Raw genomic sequence first — 22,092 nt, 5'->3', positions numbered from 1 at the left:
TAAATATTTTTCGAGTTATTGCGCGGAAGTGGGGGGGGGGGGGGAGGACGGACAGGGGCAACGCTTAATGCCCCCTTCCGGACTTCGTCTGCGGGGGCATAATTATAAAGCTTTCCTTTAAACCCTTTATGTTACCTTCTTTTTCAAAAACATGTAGCTATACGTATATACCTCCCCCGGTTTTTTTTTTAATCACGTGTGTATAAGCATATGATTTTGTTGCATATTAACATGTTATGTCAGGGTTAGGAAAACGAAAATCGGATCCAGGATGGAGGTCTGTGACGTCATTCCCGAAAACGTGCAAGGGAGCGTAGCGACAGAGCACCAAAAAAATCGCTTATTTATCCAGTAACAATAAGATAGTGAAGGGAAAGGGCGGTTGTGTTCCAGGAAGAGTTTTTCTTTGCTTCTTTCGCCAGTGAAACGTTTCATTTTGAACCTCAAAGACGGAATAAAAATGCTAATACAAATTCCACTAACTGAGTGATATATACGTATATATATATATAATATATATATATACATTACCTCTTTTATCACATCTGTGTCCAACACGTGGAATGTAATATCGTATTCACCACCGAAACCGAGTATTATACGGTAGAAGTTATGCAATAGGGCATTACAGTGAAGGGGCACTTGACTTGTGCAAGGGAGAGAAGGGACCAGGAGGAAAAGTGCTTTTATCAAAAGCGAAAATTTAGATCGCTTCAAAGCCACAGGTTTTCCATTTCGCAGGGTGTGGTTGGTGCAATAATGTGAAGTCGCCGGACTCGATGAACTTATTTTGTTCTCTCTCTCTCTTGTTTTGCTTGCTGATCAACCGGGAAGGGGACATGGCCCCATATATTGCCCCTTGGATTGGGAAGCGTTTCTTTCCGAATATCTATTTTAATTCTCTGTTCCTTTTTTTTTTCACCTTCCACTCTCCATTCTGACTTTTTTTTGCACCCTGAATTATCTTAACCCCAAGTCCTTGTAATTACTCATGCTATGTACAAAATATTAACAACAAAACAAAAACCAAAACAAAAGAAAGAAAGATAATTTACTTTAACCGTAAGATTTTTTTTTATCAACAAAAAAAACAAAGAAAGAATAGTGGTCAGAATAATTTTTGATATCGATATATTTGCATTTTATTTTCAACGACAAAACTAAACGTTCATTCACATAAATTCAGAATTGTTTGAATACTCTTATTGATTCATTTTATATTTATTCACATAATATCAGAATCAATTATCAAAAATATTTAGAATGGCCTATTACTAACATTTACGGGGCAATAGCCTATAACAAAAGATGATGTGTTTAAGAAAAATAAAAGAGAAATCATAAATAAGGCAAGAAATAGCATTAAATGAATTAAAGTTTACAAAATACGATCAGATAAATCTCCATCGTCTTCTTTAAATCGAGTAACAGATGAAGACAAAAGAAAATCGAAAAACTGGAAAACCCCTTTTTTACAAAATGTAAACCGACCGATTAAACAATATCTTTGTTTCATTCACATTTAGATGGATATCATGCATCATTATGTCACATTATCAATTTACTTTTAGAATGATGAAATTAAATTTAATTTCAATGATGCCAATTCTTGCATGATTGCACATTTGTATTTTACACAATCACTGCCGGCTCCCTTATAAAAAAGGAAATTGTATAACAAAACAGCAATCATTTCACAATGAGCAAACAACACAAATTTGATCCCATTTGGGTACGCCACCCCCTTCCCGTTAAGTTGTCACCTTCAGTCTCTATCTTGGGTGACTCTCGTACAGTAAGGGTAAGATTACCTCGATTTGGGGCATGTTGTGACAGCTAAAACGGCACCATATACCAGTTTATTTCATTAGCATTAGGTCTACGTCACTTCAAGTTCGCATGGATATCTGCTGCAGAAAACACAGCATGAATTATGTCATCCGTCGAAAACTCGTCCACCTCTGCGATAGCTAACATAATCCCCTCAAAGGGGTGTAAATAACATTGATTTTTTTTAAAATGTAAAACCATGTCTGTATTTATCATTCAAGTAACTTGTAATATAGCATAATAAAATGGAAGCTTTGTGTAGATTTGTTTGTAGCCATTATGTAAACGTGTAAACATTCAGGTACATGTAATAATATTTTTATATATTTCCTACAAAATTTACTCAAAGCTCTGAAGGAAGCTAATTTTTGATGATTTGGATGAAAATTACTCAATTTGAACCAGAATTATGTCCCTGTTTTTCTTTTTTTTATATAATGGAAGACTTGGAGAGAATAAATTCTTTGGTATATTTCACACTAAAAGGCTCACATGCTCTAATGGTGTGAGATTGTTCGTAAAACTAAATCCAAATTAACTTTTCATAAAGATCCTATGTCTATGTTTAATTGATCGTAAATATGATCTCTCTGATAATTTAGAACAGCGCCACCTTTTGTCACATTAAGCAAGGTAAACTACTCATCGAGTTGACTTGTTACATTGTAAGTCTTCATCCATCGCAATATCGTATCATACACGTATTTAATGAAATAGAATACTGCCCTTCCTTACTCTGACTATGCTATACCATTTACTTCCATTAAATTAATGAATTATACTATTCATATTATTCTCAATATTCTAGTACAGACATTTTTTTAAAGGAATGTGAGCACAAAGAAAATGCGACATATAAAAACAACAATTTGTAAATTTCTTATTAAACAAACAGGAAGGTCAATAACGATGGAAAGTTATTGTAATATATAATAAAAATAGAACTAATACGATGAATATCAGTTTATGATTCTAAATTCTCATGACTGGTATTTGGTCACGTGATTTCCTGAGTTTTTGGTTTGATTTGTTTGATGCCCTTCCAGTAGTAGAATTTATCGAATACGTTCTTGTACTTCTTGACAAAGAGCGCCCTCAGTTGTTGGTTTTCGTTGATGGTTTGTGTCAAAGGTGTCTGGTTGGCTGCCACAGCAGACATGTCGAACACTGGAAATAAGCTGTGAGGAGCAAAAGGGAGGGGAGGAATGGCGTATAAACAGAGAATGGGAGAGAGTTAGGAAAGAGCGAGGGGGTGTAGCCAAGGGAAGGGATGAAATTTAAAAGTTAGGGAAGACGATAGAGGAAAGGTTAAGTGGAAAGGGAGGGAAGTAATTAAAGAAATGGGACAAAGGAAAGGAAAGGCAGGGGAGTAGAGTAGAGAGAAGAGGGGAGATGGAAGAGGAGTGGAAAATGGGTAGTAAGGGGTGGAAGATGGTAAAAGGTGTATGGACGAAGGAACAGACGATAAAAGTGAGTAAAAAAATATTTCAAAAGGAAGTGATGGAGAATAGATATGAGACACGGGATAACAAAAAAGTGAGAAGGATGGAATGCGGTAGATAAGGGAGGAAACGGATGAAGATGGTAATAAAATAATATAATCACAATGAAAAAAATACTAAAAGACCATAAAATGGGAAGGGGAAATGAGCTGTTGTCTCGATTTAATCCATTACCCTCCCCCCTTAAAAAAACAGAGATATTGTGACGCAGATAACATAATCAAATCCATCATGTGAACATAAAAACGTCTTTACTGTGCGATTTATTTTGTAAAGGACAAGTCCACCCCCAACAAAAAGTTGATTCAAATAAAAAGAGAAAAATCCAACATGCATAACACTGAAAATTTCATCAAAATCAGAAGTAAAATAAGAAAGTTATGACATTTTAAAGTTTAGCTAAATTTCACAAAACAAAAAAGTTATATTCACATCCTTGTAGGTATGCAAATGAGGAGACTGATAACATCACTCACTATTTCTTTTGTATTTTATTATATGAAATATTCCAATTTTTTCCCTGTTGTCCTGTGAAACAACGATTAATTCCTCCCTGAACATGTGTAATGTTTAATACTACCGGTATATGTTCAATCAAGTTGGTCCTTATTGTCAAATCTGTAAAAAATGACATATTGTATAATTCAAACAATAAAAAAAAAAAAAGAAATAGTGAGTGATGGACATCATCGACTGTCTCATTTGCATGTCACTGAGTTGTGCATATCACTGTTTTGTGAAAGATAAGCGAAACATTAAAATATCACAGCTTTCTTAGTTTTGATGAAATTTTCAGCATAATGATTGTTTGATTTAACTCTATTTATTCAAATCACATTTTTCTGGGGTGGACTTGACCTTTAAAAAAGTAAAACGCAATGAAAGGTCGTCTTGAATATAATTGTGAAATAAAATAATAAATGCATATCCAACTTCGAGAATTGGCTTGGTCATGTACGTTCATTTTCTTCTCAATAATTGATATCCAAACGACTTCCTCTATTTGTTGGCTTAGTTTATGTTTTTCAATCTTCACAAGAATATAGTATTACCAAGGGAAATGGATGGGGAGAAGAACTCTATATTTGGAACACACAATGGCAAGCAACATTAAGGCGAAAATCAGTATGTTGATTTACCGCTTTATCAGTCCAAATGAGGAATGTGCTGAAAATGTCAGGAAAATAAACTATACTTCCAGTTTATTTTGGGAAGAGAAAAACTTATTTCCTTGAATGTCACGGTAGTAGTGAAAATTCGAGAAAACTTTCCTGTTCTGAAGCACAGAGCAAATTTGTATTAATTAAGCAAAGTATTGTTTGGATACAGATGAAGAGACAATTGAGACAAAGAGGTAATGCATTCAGTTCCAACAAAAAGTTTTAAGTATTATTTTCTCTTCTCTCTCTCTCTAATATATATATTCTACTACTTAGATCTTATCTTCCGCCCATTGCCAGATAATTATGATACTTATGGTTTAATAGGTGAAATATTCAAGCTTTTTAAGCTAACTTAATTTAGATTTTATATAAAATTGTATTGAGAGTATGAGATTACTATGACATCAAAATGGGTATGATTGCTTCATATTTACTAATAACCCCCGAACCAATAAATAAATGAACGAACATAAATTTATTATCATGAGATAAGTTCAGAAAATGTATAACTCCCACGTGGTCCACAAGCAGTTGGTCTACTTATCAGAGAGTCTAGTACGACATAGGTTACATGCAACCCCATTTGGTCTACAATTTGGTCTTTTTGTAATTTGGTCTACTACCCACCTCGTCTAATCATCATTTGGTCTAATTTTCAGATGGTATTATTTCCTATTCGTCTAAAGATTATTTTGCACTTTGTCAAATGAAAAAAAAAATGTTTCATCTACACAAAGCCTAAGTGGTGTCGGAAAAAGAGCACAGTAGATGAAATGGGAATAGCCTTACTGGAAATTAGACAACATGGTAATGTGCTAAATGGCAATTCAAACAATGGCTAGTAGACGAATTGGTGGTAGGTGAACAACTACGTTAAAACAATGTGAGATGAAACCAGATGGAAAGTAGACGAAGCGGATACATGTAGACCAAGGGGACCAAGTGGCAATATACCGTTCAAAACGTTCAAAACGTCCAAAACCGATCGTTTGATTTTGAAAATTTATCGAAAATAATACAAGTACAAATTCAAAACATCTTGTTTAGTCTAATTAACTAGAATATAGATAAAATTTGATAAACTATAGATGTAAACTCACTGATGTTAGATATAAGACTAAATTCTGTAACGTGGGAAACTGGAAGACCATTATAAAAAGTCACTTTGAAAAAAGAATCACATCGTTCTTTGAATAAACTGTAGAGTGTAGACTCATTTGCTTCCTTTAAAAATATATTTCCTTAGACATAAAATACTTTCAGATTGGTACTGAAAAAAACATATTTACATCAATTTTAGTAACAAAATCAAAATATGTTTACATTACATCATCCACAAAGCCATAAAACCTGAATTCCACCTTTAAGCAATAACCGTCCCATCCTTGATTAAAGTGGATACTCATACCATAATGGTAAGAGTGCTTGAAACAATATAACCCTGGACAAAACGCCAGTTTGACCTTAAGACGATCCAACCTTTAGACGATAAACATATTCCCTATCTGTAAAAAACAAAATTTGGCATATATCGATGATGAATAAGGATGACACAACCTGGATCAGAGAAAAATACATAATTTAATCACCAAACTAAAACTAAGACAAAACTAAGCAGAAAAGAAAACCCAGGTATAACACTTTTCCTGGCTTGTTCCAAATTGAATCATTTTGAAAGGGCACTTCGACATGAGCAAAATGTAAATTTTACAGATTGACCAAATCACATGATTCACTATAAATTTCATCAAACCTACCATTTGAATGATAATTATCATCTAAAATTGTTAATATCGGTAGCTAGTGTATCCTGAAGGTGAATTTAGAGAATTTCATCTGAATATCGTTGTCATTTGAGAGCCTAGCATGTAGTTGATAGATGTGAGTAGAATGTCACTGTCTATAATTAGAAGTAGATTGGATGACGATTGATCTCTACTTTTCTTTTTAATAACAATATGACTCATACCATGAGAGTAGCATGGGTTTGCAGGTTATGAAATGAAAATGGGGTTGTGTTTGCTGCAGTGTTTGCTGACTTGGGCAAACCCGGGGGTCATTGGGGGTTTCCGACCCCGTCCCTCTTTTGTGTGCAGCGAAAGTCCCAATTAAATGTTATTTGACCGCATTTTTACAGTGTTAAAACTGGGAAGTGATGTAGTTAAATTACTGTCGAACATTTGAAGTCTGTTGGAGCCGTTTTCATGAACGTTGTTCCTAAATGATGATTTTACAGACAACTGTTGCAAACTGAAATCTTTTGCATATGATTGGCTGAGCGCAAATTTATCAGCAAAAATCAATGACGAGATGCTTCGTGAAATGCTTCCATTGATTCTGGGTTTGCAACTCATGTAGATAGAACATGCATACATGTGTGTAACTCCTAAAATCAGGACCCGGATATGTATTCATAACTGAATCTACATGTACATACTTATATGTAATGGCACAAAAACACAAGAGAAAATCAAATATCTGGCTTTGTCTATAAGAAGAACGACTATGGACCCATGACTTTCTAAAATCAGGAGCGCAAAAATGTCCCTAATACTAGTCATGGACTGACATGTAAAAATTATACTGCTTCAAAACAGATTTTAGCTTCACTGCATCCTCAATCAAATGTATTTAACCTTTCATTTCTGATCACAACAGGTAAATATATCATATTTGAAAAACAATTTTATAACACTCTTAAATGAATAACCATGTGCTTGACTGAAACAAACAAGGATGGAAAGTATGAGAAACACATTAGTGTATTATGCTTATTTTAACACGACTCATGGTAGAATTGATTCAAACAAGCAGCAAAGTATAATCAAGCAAGGTCATACATGAAACTCAATTGGCAAGTAGCGATTGAAAAACAATCACTAATGACTAATGAAACCAAACCAGGCAGTCTCAGAAGAAAAACTTTGAAATCAAGATATATAATATAATTGGTTTGAACCAAATTCAAAAATTTTTCAACAACAAATCTAATCGTGGAAAAAAAAAACTCAGGGGGATGAGTATAAGGTATTAGGAACAAAAAATGTGTTAATAGATCATGATTTCTCTGATTTTTCCCCTTTCCCCGCCCCACACCTCTCTTGCTCATTTCTTTTCATACATTTCAACAGGGGGAGGGGGTGTCAATTAGATTAAACTGCATTTCTATTTCATATCACAATAGGGAACATGTGGATTTAAACCATGCCTAAAGACTCAAGAGTGTGATCACATAAGATATTAACAAAATAAGGAAATTAAGTGCTGATACACTTAATAGATGAGACATTTTCCAAATATATAAGAAAGAAATCAGTAATTCAACTTGAATAGAATAAATGTCCTCTAAATCCACAAATAAAACAAGGAGGAAAAATGAATCATGAAAAGTTGATATTGGGGTTTCCCACATTTAATGTTTAAACTACATGAATAGGCAGCTTTTGTTTCAATTTTTTTTGCTACAAAAATACATGTACGGAAACATGTAGGGATGTCAACTAAGAGATAAATTGTTCTTTCATTTTCTGAAAAGGGGAATAATCCCTATTATAATACTAGGGCCAATTGACAAATGTTTATTGATATAACTTTCTAATCTAGCTTTGATGTCATTTTGAGAAAAATGGGGGCAAACACTACCAGAATCCAAATCTTTCAACTATAAAGCAGCTATGAAAAGTATGAAAATGAGTGGTCATATTACTAACAAAGTCTATACAAGATCTCATGTTTATATCAGTGTTAATGAAGATTCAGATTCCCATACATTCTTGTCTCCCATAGTAATAAAAACATTCTATTTTCTAAGTTGGTCACACTGTCATGTTTGCTCATAAATCAATGTGACTCCATATAGCTTGCATTAAGTTTTTGACTATTGAGAGACCACACAAGTTTTAGAATAATAAAACCTGTATTTCATCTTCATGTGATAAAAGTTGATTTAGAAATCAACTGGACTTGCCATTGTCCAAGAGTTTATAAAGCTATGCATAAATTTTAGAATAGTTTAATGAATCGCCCCCCTCCCATGGGTCATCCAATTACCATACCATTGCTTGTATCACTTCTTGTGATAACTCCTCGAAAATCCCAAAACTTCTCGTGCAAGAGTTTGGATTAATGCCAAAGTTTACCCCCTGCAACATAGAAATCCATGAGAGAAATGATAAAAGGAATGTGTTTCTGAATCCTACAAAAATGTGGTTATCTCATCTTTACTTTTTAAAAGAAATCAGAAATCTTTTAAACGAGGCAGAGCTTGATGAAATCAATTAATATATTTGAAAAAAGTGTATCTTTTAATCAAGCAGAATTAGGTTAAATCATTCATTTATTGAACAATAAAAATAATTTCATCATTTTTTTCTTCTTTCTTTGGGGGGGGGGGGGGGCTTGCCTAATGCCACTAACTTCTTGTATTACTTCGTATTCAGCCAGGTTACATGTATATGAATACACCATTATATATAAAACCAAGTCAATTCTTTCCTCAACCTTTATACGAATTACGAAAGGCGACCTTCTGAGCAAAGGTCACTCTCATGATCAGGTCAATGAGAATTGATCAGGAAAGGAGGATATTGAGAACGGAAGTATTCAGCCAATACATTATCCTGACTTCCTGCCCATAATGCATCAGTTCAGAGTCACATAACCACCAGTCAAAGCACAGCTGGCATGAGAACTGATGTGATTGCACAATCAGACATGACATCATTTTCTTGCCATGTGATTGGGTACTGTGGGCATTGTGGGAAGGTGTCCCAAAGGAAATAACGGTTCAAAAGATAACAACCTGAGGTATTATCACATGCAAGAGGTGCACTCCTTTGAAAATATCAAGTGATGTATGGATATACTTGTGCATACATGTTACTAGTAACTTCATAGGATCAAATGCCTTGCCATATACTATGTCAAGCTGTTTCATCATTCAATCCTATTTCCTGACTTTACAATACATGTAGTTCAGTTAGATAAGTAATTGAAATTAGTTAGTAGTTAGGTTTTGTTATGTCAAGTGCTTCGTGAAATTATACAACTGTTATTTTTCAAAAATTCAATTCCTGCCATCTAGAAAATAGAAGAAATGCTATCTGTTAAAGAGAATTTATTGATATAAACAATTTGATATGACGATATTATGATCAAGTAAGGAATATATGATAAAACAGCTTACTGTACATATGTCAACATACATGTATGCTGGCCTAACCATCCAGGTTAGTCTTTTGCCCTTTTCCTGCCATTATGCCATCCCACAATGGAACTTTTAATGAGGGTGGGCGCTATCTAAACTCAAGAATCCATTTCCAGACCAGATACAAATGCAGCTATTACAATAATGTTTTTGCCAAAACTAGCAATTGTTGGACACAAACAGTATTGCTCTCTGCCAGGTAAAAAAGTTCAGAAACACAAACCAAGCATGGGATGGAATTTCTGGTGAATGTGTTGCCAAATTAAAGGACCATATAATAGGCAATGGTAATGTTCCTCTTTTGCTTTTGATATTGTGTCATGTTGAAGGTACCTAATAGGATAATTATGAGCACGGAGAGTTATATGAATACATGTATATATTTTCAAATAATCTCCTAACTTACGGGGAGGGGGGTGGGTAAGGGGGAAGAACGTGCAGACCATTTAAGTTAATTGAACAATTCGAGCTGAAAAATAATTTTGTTCAAACCAGGAAAGAAACAACTTTCCCTACAGAGTGTGGTGTAAATGTATCATGAAAACAAAATATGAAGATTGTATCAAAGCAAGAGTTTGGAATTAATAATAATCCAGATTATTTCCCCCAGTTTCAATTTAGCTGAAAATTTTGCTGAAAACTAATTGGCTTTTTTACCAGTCTTGGGGAAACAAGCTAACAAAAATATTAAACTTGATTCAAAAGGTAGAGCTACATACACAATACACTTACATCATAAGCCTACTTCAGTTTCCTTAAAGATTCATTACCTTTTTCCATTGGTATTCTTACTTATCTTGCTCTTAAACACCACAGAAAATTGTATATCTTTAATCCTTTTCAAATATAGCTTGAATCACACTCTCATGGCTACCTTGAGACAAAATCCAAGGCTCCAACTTATTTTTGTTTTAATCTAGGGCTCCATAACATATTAAGTTTAGTGATTGACTGCTGGGCTGAATGTTACCTTTCTTTGCAATGATTATCATGTGCAATTAATTGTACAAATCAGATGCTAGATTAATTGTGAAGCTTTGTATTATAGGGCCCAGATATGAGGTACTGGATTCGCTCCAAATCAATACACAACTTTCTTTGTTTGTGTGGATTGCTATAGGCTGTGATGAAGGTATGAGAGAGCAATTTAGGAGATGGGCAAAAGCCCCTCATAAAGGAGTCTCAAAACAAATACATTTTACATAGTGTAGGATTATATATATGTTGGAATTCTTGTAAAATTTATGATAATATAAAACAGGGTATAAGTGAGGAAGGATATGCCAAGTTTAAAGACCATCACTCAGAGAGGTTTTGACAAGAAGCCCATTCCTCATTGTGAGATCACCAGTTGGACAGATAAGCTGAGATGAAAGCATGAGAAATAGATTTTGAAAGATGAGCAAGAGCCCCTAAGCCCTAAGGCTGGAGTCTCACAACTAATGCATAGAACTATATACTTACGTTGGGCGTCGCGTGAAATCCATTGCCCTAAATTCTGTGGGGTATTCCTGACTGGACGACTGCCCCAGGATAACTTCGTTGGTGACCGCTATGGTTTGTTGTTTCTCTAGACCTTCCCTGGTACACATGTTGACAAACGAGTAGAGTACCATCTCCGCCCACTTCTCTTTTGTCTGGACAATAGAACCTGTAAAAAAAATAATGAGAAAAAACACCCAAAACATAAAGTTTACAAATAAAGATTTTCAAGAAATTTTGTAAAGGTATGGAAAGCAGTGTTTTTTCAGACGCTGAATAACCTCATGTTATAGATAGTCTGAAAAAAATGATAGTCATCATGACGATGATGATAATGGTGGAACCGATGATGGGAATGAAGATGAAGTGGTGGTGCCTGTGTTGATGAAGATATTGATTATGAGGGAGATAATAATTTGGATGATGCTGCTGCTGAAGATGATGACAACAATGATGTATTTACAAAATTAATTTTGCAATACACTGAGTTTCCAAATCTGGACAGGGATTCCAGGGGTGAAGGTTCAATTACAAAATCGATTCCCTATTCCTTTATCAAAATCAAATTTGAAACAGAAACTAAATTTTCTAGGCATAGAATATCTGCATTAATTCAGAACCTGAAGTATTCAGGGTACAAACATCAAACTTACTCCTCTGCTCAGCAAGTGGACAGGTCATCTCAACCTGTTCTTGGTTCTCCAGGGTGATACAGACATCCTTGGTGCAATCCCATACCATCCCCTCTCCTCCTCCCCCTGACCGCTCCCAGGTAAACTCTGGCCTAATGATGGCCTGAGCGTCCAACATGCGTCTCAACCGCGGGATGGGCACAGAACTGAGGAAGGTGTAGATGGTGCAATGTGGTGGGATGACGGTGCAGATATCATCAGCTACTGTGGCCATCTGTGATGGAAGCACGCAGAGGAAGAGCAGATGCACCGAGGATGCCACCTTTACATTGTCATAGATGCATTCTATCCCCTTCTTCTTCAACAGGGCTGAGGATATAAAAAGGATGTTTCTTGTATAAAAATGAGACAATGTTGTTGACACTGAAAAAACAATAACTCACATGCTCTTTTAAAACAAGCAAAACTAGACAATCACATGATTCTATTCATTATGTAGGCCTACATGTAAAGGTGGGGTCCAAAATTTGGTTGTCACTGTTTTTACAAAGCATTGGGTCAATAGACCATGTGACCAGACCAATTATAGATTAAGGGTTATATTTCCCACATGTTGCACCTGTCCTTTTGCAAGTAACACAAAATTTCTTATGAAAGGTCAGGTACTCAAGCACCCGGTAGATTGTTAAAAGCCAGTCAGAATTTCAAGTTACATTTTAGCCCAATGGAGACTGATTTCGTTAGAATAGACTCCAGCCTGTATACATGTATATGTGGGTTCAGTTTTCAACCGGTTAACATTCAAAGTATTTCAAATTTTAAAGACAAATTCATCATTCTTTATAAATTATATCCTAACCGGTTTGATTAAATTTCATGAAACTAAATCGGGATGGACTAGTTCATCTTACTATTTTTGTAGTTTTTGTACTGCATATTTAAAAAAATCTATTTTGATAATTATATGTACTTCGCAACATGTAATTCCAGTCAAATGCCTGTGGAACCATGCATGACCAACAGGGTACTCGTGAATTCATCATGTAATGCGCAGTATGAGAATTAAATATCATGAGAATAAGAAGCTAACTGTTCTGCGCAATGCATTATGCACAGCATTATGGTGAATACTAAACTACTGAATTGTTCACACAGGTTATTGGGAAAGATAACTTTGATATACTAGTTATCTCAAAAAGGGGTGCTGTTGTAAAAGTGTAGGTTACTTGAAATGCTAAAATAGAGAGGGTTGTTTTAAAGTTTTAATTGGTATCTGTATTCATGTAAAAAGGGGGTCTAAATTGCTGAGAATGTACTTGAAACTACAAATAAAAAGTGATTATTGTTTGACATGGGGATTGATTACATGTATGTATTATGCCTTTGAAAAGGAAGTGCTACCATCGGGCTACTTACCCAGTGTTTCTGGTCGCCGTGTAGATATTACCAGCTCTTGTGGCAAAACATCTGCATATGTGAGAAGACAATTAGCCAAATGGTTCCCTATACGTCCGCATCCAATGATCCCTATCTTCACAGGATCTCTGGGGGGCGCTTTCTGCAAAAATTTGGATGACTTTGATTGTTGTGGAGTTTTCAAGTGAAGGATCTTCTGTCTGTCAATTGCAGGAGAAACATAAGAAAAATCTCAAAACATTTTTGTAAACATAATTATGTAAGATTTAAGGTTTCTTTTCATTTAATGTCCATTGTATAATTATCATATCATATTTTATCTTTAATATTAACCATTTTCTACTCATACTTTATTTGCGTGTTTAAATTGATTCTATATATTCTAGCTGCGGGGAGCTTTGGCAGCCCAGCACTATGCCGATCGAGCTTGCCACTCCAACCAGCGGAGTAGTTCATGATGGGCGTGCACTGGAATGAAAAATCACAAATGTGAGTCTCTGGAATGGAAAAACAGAAATTGCTATGGCTTTCTGAATTGGTGATGCTCTGGAGCGGAAATTTAGGCTGAAAATGGAGGTCTCAATAACCGCAAAACATACATATGTATCATACATTTATACCAACTTACAAGTATGATTGGGTGTCCAAACTTCGCGGACTTTTCAAAAATTATTCTTCAGGCTTAATTTTGTTCACAAAATATTCACAATTTATACAATTTATTTAGACACACATGGTCTTCGATCTTTCATCAATTGCAGCTAAATTCTTCATGACTGCTAGTTAATTGCTACCAAATATGGTACTGTGTGGTAAACTAAAACATTGATGCAATCCTTAATGCATTTTGGCAATCTAGAGATCAACAAAACATAGTGTGATGTCATACCATATGAGCAATTAAACCATATTTAATTTTCCAATCTTCTCCAATTGATGGAAACAATTATCAAAGCAATAAATTTAATTGAACAGGGCACATTATATTAATGAAATAATTGTACAATAAAGATTATTGTAAACAAGAGCAGTTTACTCTTACTAAATAAAAGGCATACGAACTAAAGATGTGACCCCTTTCAAATGTTATAACAGTCAGTAGTAACATTTTTTTTTTCATATACTACCGATGACAATAATAACAAAAAATTATCATAATAATGATGATAATAATATAAATATTAAGGATAATGATAACATTAATAATAATAATAGACTACATTATTTCTATAATAAAGGATCAAAGAAAAAAAAATTGACAAAATTAACTTGAATAACATTGAAGTGAATGACATAATATATTATATATCTATAGAAATCTATATAAGGTATATATATATATATATATATATATATAATTTTGGTAACAATTGCCCCCACTCCCCAGACAAATATCACATTCACAACACAAATTTACAATGAATTTCAACAATAGAAATATCACAAGGCAACATATTTCCTAATTGAAAGACAAACTAAAAAAAAATCTATGCCATATAATTACAGTACATAATGAGTCAATACGAGGTCGACGAAATTCCTCATTTTCCATGTGTGGCTTTTTTTTTTTCAACCGTATGCGATTCCATGCGATTGTATGAATGCATTAACATTGTATACCATTACATTCAGAAAACTTCAAACTTTCAGAAAATATGGATTTCTACTAGGTTTCTCCCCCTCCTTCATGCTCTTTTTACATGTTTTTCATCAAGAAAATACCTGAAAATATAGGCAAAAAATAAGACTTATTGTTCTCTGACTTTGAACACCAGAAAAAATGTTCAAAACCTCGACAATCTTGGTATCAAATGAAAGCTTAGAATCTCCTGTAGCGGAAAATCACTGTCGACAGCGGCCTTATGCAAGTTTGATGCCCCGGAAGTAGTATCAGAGTGCAGAGGTCAGTCAGAAATTTCAACAAAATGGCGGCCTCCAGTGAAAACGCAATCGCGTAGTGTTCCGAAGTCAATGGATTTCAAAACTCTGAATTTTCCACTTTTCCAGAGATTGTAGTAAAATAAATGGTATCGAAAGAACAAGAAACTTCTCCTCTACACATAGATGTCTTAAGAAAGGTAAAAGATCAATTAGAAAAAGCTTTGATGAGTTTGCAACATCTGGGCTCCGTAACACAAAGGTTTGCGATGAATTGCAAATATGAAAGAACCGCACTGATTGGTCCCAGGTCAGTATTTCAACCCTAATATGCGCGTCCAACATTGATATTGATTGGTCAGTTCATTTAGCGATTCATCGCTAATCTTTGTGTTACGGAGCCCAGTCTTCGTGTATATAAATTACGAAACTGCCGTTTCATCGAACTCGCTAAAAAAAAAATTTAGAGCAAGAGTGAAAGGAGTTTCTCTTTTGAGAAAAAAAAATAAATAAAAAAAAAACCCCACAAAGCTACCTTTTTTCCCTTTCCTCCCTTCGCTTTTCCTTTTCTCCTCTCTTTTTTCCCTATTTGGGGACGTTTTTTGGGGGGCGACCGCCCCCCCCCCCCCCCTGGCTACCTGCCTGCTCTGGTCTCTGGAGTGTAGAACTAGAAAACTTCATATTTTCATAACTTGAATAGCCAGGCCCAGGGATCGTTCGTCACTCTGCAGTCACAGCTTCACACACAGAGCTAGAGTGCACATTTATTTTGCCATTGGAATTGCATGCGCAATGGAGTGGTGCGTAGCTTTAGCCTTAGGACCCCCTACCATACCACTCCTAGTACCAATGAGGTCCAAACATTAACATGTATGGACCTCATAGGCGACATTACCCAAATTATGGGTTGGACAATGCTGTTCTGATTTCCAACCCAAGACTTTGGTAAATGTACACCTTAATACAAGTTAGAGTTATCCGATATACCTTTCATTCGGACGGCAAACCTTTATTTAGTTGTAAAAATAGTTGAAATTAAAATCGATTATTGTTAAACTTACATTTCAGGCCCTTTTTGTTGATTTTCGGTGAGCGTTCCACACAGCTGCGACGAGTGATCAACTCCGAAGTGATACGCGTACTGGTCAGCTGATCGGTCAGGTGATCGGTTGGTTATCTTTTTGTCAGACGTTCATAATTTATGTTAAGCGTATCAATCTTCAGTATCTTGATTTCAAAGCATCAGTATTGCAGAGAAAAGTCATTATTGATTGGAATCAGTGGCGGGGGGGGGGGGGGGGAGGGGGGGGTTGGGGTGAGCATTTCTGCCCGTTCCCCCTTTTGAGATTTATAGTAAACATTTTGGAATTAAATATGTTATTAATACTAGTTATGTGCCCCCCCCCCCTCATGAGAATCACGTACAGCATTATTTGTAATGGGGATATTTCGTTCATATTCTTTTCTCTTTTTTGCCTTTTTTTTAATTGCCAAATTCAAAATTTTACTGGGAACAAATTAACAATATGACTTTCTATACATCACTTTTAGGGACAAACTTTTTTTTATGGGGGTGGGGGTTGGGGGCTTGCCAAATATAATCAATGGTGGAAAAAATGACCTTCTTTTTAGTGACAACTTTATAAAAAAATTGTCAAATTTTACGCGAGACAAAATGACCTTCGATCATTGCTATAGTTAAAACCTTTTTTTTTTTTTTTTTTTGGGGGGGGGTTGCCAAATATCACGTGGACAAAATGACTTTCCCTTTTCTTATTTTTGTGGGGGGGGGGGCTTGCCGAATATTACGCGGACAAAATGACTTTCATTTTGAGTGACCATTTTTTTTTAACTTGTCAAACTTTACGCGAGACAATATAATGACCGTTTTTTTTTTTTTAGTAAGAACCTTTTTTGGGAGTTGTCAAATTTTACTTGAGAAAATTCACCCCGCCCCCCCTACTTAATTTGGAAAATCTTGGATGCGCCTCTATATAGTTTGAATCATAATGAAGATTAAGATCATGCGTATATATAGCTTACATCCACGGCAGAGGCGTAAACCGCCGGGGGCATGCAGGCTGGCCCTTGATCCCCGGTCCAGAGGATTTCACCAAAAAAAAAACGGGATAAGAGAAAAGGAATGAAGGAAGGAAAAGAAAGAAAGAAAGAAAGACAGACAGAAAGAGAAAGGGAAGAGAAATAAAAGGCCATAAAAAAGCAAAAGGAAAGAAAAATGCATGCGAGAATAATTCTGAATGTTATGTCAAAATCTATTGCAAAATTGATATTTGTAACAAAAGTGACAAATGTTTTGCTCGCTCGCCTCTTCATCTGGTAGGCGCGTAGCTAGGGGCGGTGCCCCCCGAAAAGGTCCCTCCCCCAAAAAAAAAATAAGGAGGGAATAGAGAAAATAAAAAGCGAAATGAGAAAAGGGGGATGTATATATCTTAGTTTATAATTGTTTTTCCTTTTTTGGGGGGGAAGGGGTCAAAACATTAACGTTATGTTTTTCTATAAATAGGTCTAATTGCTAAATATCCAGAGTTATCGAGACCCACCTGCTGATATTGCACTGGGGGTACACGATGGAAGGGTTAGGCCTAGGGGCCCCCGAAAGTTCAACAACCAAGATAAAAAAGAAATGAAGGGAATTAATGAAAAGAAAAGGAAAAGTGTAAGTTAAGATATCTATCTCAAATTTAGATTTGCACGAAAAGTTTTTTTCTCGCTTGCTTCACTCGCTTGGAACATATAAAGCAACTTTATTCCCACGCGCCATGTATGCCTACATTGGCCCTCTTTCTTTCTTTTATTTTATTTTTTTTTTACTCATCACGCTACCGTACTGCCACACACGGGTTTGCCCTAATGATCGTGGACAATCATAAAAAATATCATTTTCATACCATGTGACTGGGAAATTTTTGGCTCCACCCCCCCCCCCTCTCGATCCCTGTATCGATTTTGACTTGATAGGGGCCTATACCTGATGGAATTAGCTTCATTCAATATAAAATCATAACGGATAGAACGCCTTGAATACAGGCCAAACAGCCTAAGGGCATTTTCACCACAGATGGACACAGAGGCAAAAAAATCAAATTGATATTCATGTCAAATGCTTTATGTTTTTTAATAAAACAAGACCTGAAGTTTCTGAGACAAAATTTTTTTCCGACTCTGGCAGCCATTTTTTATTTCAAAATGGCTGCCAAAGTATGGATACAAATTAGTGTTGAAAATAGTATATTGATACATATTTTGTTTTGACAGATTTTTAAAGAACAGGTTTGATCATGATGTTTTTGCCTGTGATTTAGCTTGCTATTATAACACTTTTTAAAATCCCACAGAAAGAAACACCAGTAATTCATTCATCTGATAAAAAAACATTGATGAAGTATGTGATATGGTATGTAATGTCAGTTACCGAAAACATGAACTTTTTTTTCTCATTTCCTGGAAAAGAGGATATATTATATGAAACTTGGTAGATTTCCTCTCTAGGTAACACCCCTCCCTTCTACACCAAAATTAAAGATTACCAATTGACAATGAAGCCATAGGGTACCATTAAATATATGTAATGTCAGTTACCATGATAAAACGTTCGTTACCAATATTGAAATGCAAATATGTGGTCAATTTTATGGTGAAGAAATATTGTATACTTGTTATTTAAGTCTTTCACTTTAAAAGTCACACCAGAAGGAGCTTGCTATTGACTTTTAAAAGGTATAGTTCACAAGGAATACTATATGAAATTATGAAGGAAGTTGCATTCCCATCGTGCAAAAAAAATTACTATGAAATTGTTTTGTACATGAACTTACCAAGTACCTAATTGTTTGTATCAGACAATTTTTTTTTTTTTGGGGGGGGAAGGGGGTACTTTTCCCAACCTATTGCCTAAATCTGCAACATTTTTTAAGCTTAACATTGTGATGAAGGGGATTTCCAGGGTCCCTTTTTTAGTTTCTAGGATTCTTTTGAGCATTGCCTCGCTAAAAGTAAATTCCTAGTTTTTATACCTGTTAGTAGTGTGGATGTGTGATACAATTTTGTTTTTGGTTTACAAGTATAGATGAAAAGTGAAATTTGACAGTTCTGATCAATGTTGCATGGATCTACTAAAACTGTTTTTTTTCTAATTTACAAATAGTTCAGTTTCAGTTTAGAAGCTGGAGTTTATTTTTTGTTGACAGCTTAAAAAAGAAATTAGCAAAGAAAATGATAAAACAAATTATGATGAGAATTGAAATCCGACAGATATGAACAAGCATTGCTTGCACTGACCAGAATAGAAATCAATAAAACTACATGGCTGCATGAGATTCGGGGGAGGGGAGGGGGAAGTTGGAGAAGGAAAAGGTTTAAAAAGTCAATATAAAACTGATGAATATATTATGGGTGTATAGTCAGAAAAATCCATGTGTACAGTCAATGCAATGTTAAATTACTATAGGAAAACATGTAGCAGCTATTACCCCACCCCCCCCCCCCCGAGTAAGTAAAACATACATTTCTTATCTTTTGATAATTAAAAATGTGAAGTATTATGAAACTTTTATGATTTTAAAAAGCCTTACATATAAGTACCAAGAAAATTATGCCTTTGAAAACTATATAGCACTGGTAAATGTTAATGTGTATTGTCAGATACCGACAAGTAATTATAAAAATGTTCAAATCAAAGAAAGGAATTAAGAAAAAGAAAAAGTTTTTTCATTGAAATGTTCCTAGATACTCGGGTATACTTCCACATCAAGCTCACTTTCATGTGAAGCCCTGCACAGAAGATACAATGCAATGATTCCACACATTTGACTTCCATGTGTTATCTCTATGGCAAATTAAGTGTAATGTCAGTTACCGTAATGTCAGTTACCAGCATGGTTGTGGAAAAATTATCATAGCCCCCAAAAGACAAAAACAAATTGTTTAATATTTTGACACATCTTAACCTAGTAACGGAGGTATATTTACATATTCAAATTATTTCGCTATCTACTCAGGGACATGAGATATTTCAATTTTAATGAACACCCTGAAATTACATGTCCTTTTGCGTAATGTCAGTTACCGACACATTTTTGCTTGCTGATGCGTAAAAAAATAATGTTACATAAGAAAACTTAGTATCAGAGTATACAGCAAGGTTCACTTTATTAACACTATCAAAAGCAAACTCCCATCATTTGTTGTTTTAGAGATACACACAATAAAAGGTGTGAAAACATTGTGCCGTGTAATGTCAGTTACCGTGAAAATGCCCCTAACGACATTGCCGTGTCACGTGACAACCAGTATTAAACGAGAATGTGCACAACCCTATGGCGACAAAATTTGCCACAAAAGTTGAGCAAGTTCTGGACAAAAAGGCTTCAATACCCCAAGAAAAGACCAGGCGAGTAGGATGGGGGATCGGGTGTCCGGACACTTTATATTTTTGAAGCCTTCTTTTTTGTCATTGGATTACACTACAAATACGAAATCAATAGTTGTAATCATCTTCTATTTTGTTCTCTATAATATTTCTTGACATTTTGTACTAAAAATTGATAAAACTTTCCTTGTAAATTTTTCCAAATGACTTTCTAAAATTGATCGTCCGGACACACAACCTGTCCGGACACACAACAACTGGGTATAGTATTTATACATTTTTTCAATTTAGTAATATCTAGAGTCTAATTTAAGAACAGATTTTGTCATGGAGCTCCATGGTAAGATCTAGTAATTTAAGTCCAACATTTAATTCGCGTGCACTCACTTTTTTAACACAGGAATTAATAGCCTTGGTGCTTAGAGTGTACCATACCTCACTCATTCTCAATGAACAACAATGAATATGTAACTTCATGCAATATTGAACACACATGGAAATCTACATATGGGACCGCTTATGCTCACCGAGCTTCATTTAATACTGCCACAAAATACGCCGCTTGAGCACATGCTGATACGGTAATTGCATGAGATCTCTTTCTAAGGGCGAGATACGGTCCCTTCTCATCTTCTGATAAAGCATTTTCAAACTGCAAAGAAGGCAAATCCTTGGTAATGTCACTCAAATTTCCAAGGGAATTTGCGGCCACAACAGACGCCATTTCGGTTTCCAAGGTTAATGCGCATGCGTGAATGTGATATCCCACAAACGCACGCAAAATCGTGTCGTGGCCGAGTGGTTCGATCAAAGGGTTAATTAGATCCCCGCCCGCGGCACCTACCTATGACAATTCTGCATTTCATGCTTTACATATTCTTGGTAACTAGGTGTGCACTTGTTAAGAAAAATTGTTAAGAAAATATGTAAATGAAAAATCGATTTGTGACGTAACGTAACATATGAGCAGCTTCCGTACCGGCTTCCACATAAGTTCAATAAAATGCATAAAATGCATTTTTTAATGGTTCATGATCATTGAAATTTCGTTTTCTTCCAGGAACGAGTGTGAAATAATTTATGTGTGGATATACTGACTGTACAATAAAAAACTTCTTTTAAGAAAATGCCATTTCATTGATTCATTACTACACGATTGGGGAAGCTGCTCGCGTAATTATGATGTCACAAATCACGAAATTGATAACCTTTTTAGTCTTGATATGATTTCATATGGTTTCATCAAACCTTCACCAACATTTTTAAATAACTTTTATGATATTTTTACAATATAATTTTTGTCAGGGTAGATTTCCCTTTAAGTTACCCTCCTCTCCTTTTTCTACTCGGAAAATCATAGGGGCATTCACCCCTGACCCTTCCTATATGGCGCCACCCGCTGGTAGGCTATTGCCAATATTATAAACCCCTCAAAAAAGTTTGTAAATCTGAGTTTGGCCAATAATTTCTCCCAACTCCCAATTTTACACAATGCATATTTGGCATCATTCAAATTTCAAAAGATCATTCAATTCTCTTTACAATGATACCATGCTTGTTATGACCATGCCATCACGAAAACGAAAAGAGCAGG

General features: G+C 35.2%; 1 protein-coding gene across 1 annotated transcript; it reads right to left on the bottom strand.

Annotated features, from left to right (window-relative positions):
- Positions 1-925: 925 nt before the first annotated feature.
- LOC129264970 (NADP-dependent oxidoreductase domain-containing protein 1-like) lies at positions 926-21,238 on the bottom strand. The gene is made up of 5 exons (XM_064101910.1): positions 21,026-21,238; positions 13,232-13,431; positions 11,837-12,184; positions 11,166-11,352; positions 926-3,008 (listed from the first exon to the last, which is right to left on the bottom strand). The coding sequence occupies exons 1-5, from the start codon at positions 21,220-21,222 to the stop codon at positions 2,828-2,830; spliced, it is 1,113 nt and encodes a 370-aa protein (XP_063957980.1). The 5' UTR covers positions 21,223-21,238; the 3' UTR covers positions 926-2,827.
- Between the last annotated feature and the right edge of the window lie 854 nt (positions 21,239-22,092).

The sequence above is a fragment of the Lytechinus pictus genome, chromosome 7 (genome assembly GCF_037042905.1).
Source record: "Lytechinus pictus isolate F3 Inbred chromosome 7, Lp3.0, whole genome shotgun sequence".
Taxonomy (NCBI): Eukaryota; Metazoa; Echinodermata; class Echinoidea; order Temnopleuroida; family Toxopneustidae; genus Lytechinus; species Lytechinus pictus.
This window is presented reverse-complemented; position numbering and strand designations above follow the sequence as displayed.

What these genes read in the sequence shown, in the direction of transcription:
- LOC129264970 (XM_064101910.1), bottom strand. Translation starts at nt 21,222, where the DNA reads ATGGCGTCTGTTGTGGCCGCAAATTCCCTTGGAAATTTGAGTGACATT. An exon ending in TCCACTTGCTGAGCAGAGGA is followed by an intron (nt 11,353 to 11,836) that starts GTAAGTTTGATG and finishes TTTTTTTTACAG; the next exon opens with GTTCTATTGTCCAGACAAAA. An exon ending in GATTTCACGCGACGCCCAAC is followed by an intron (nt 3,009 to 11,165) that starts GTAAGTATATAG and finishes TGCTCCTCACAG; the next exon opens with CTTATTTCCAGTGTTCGACA.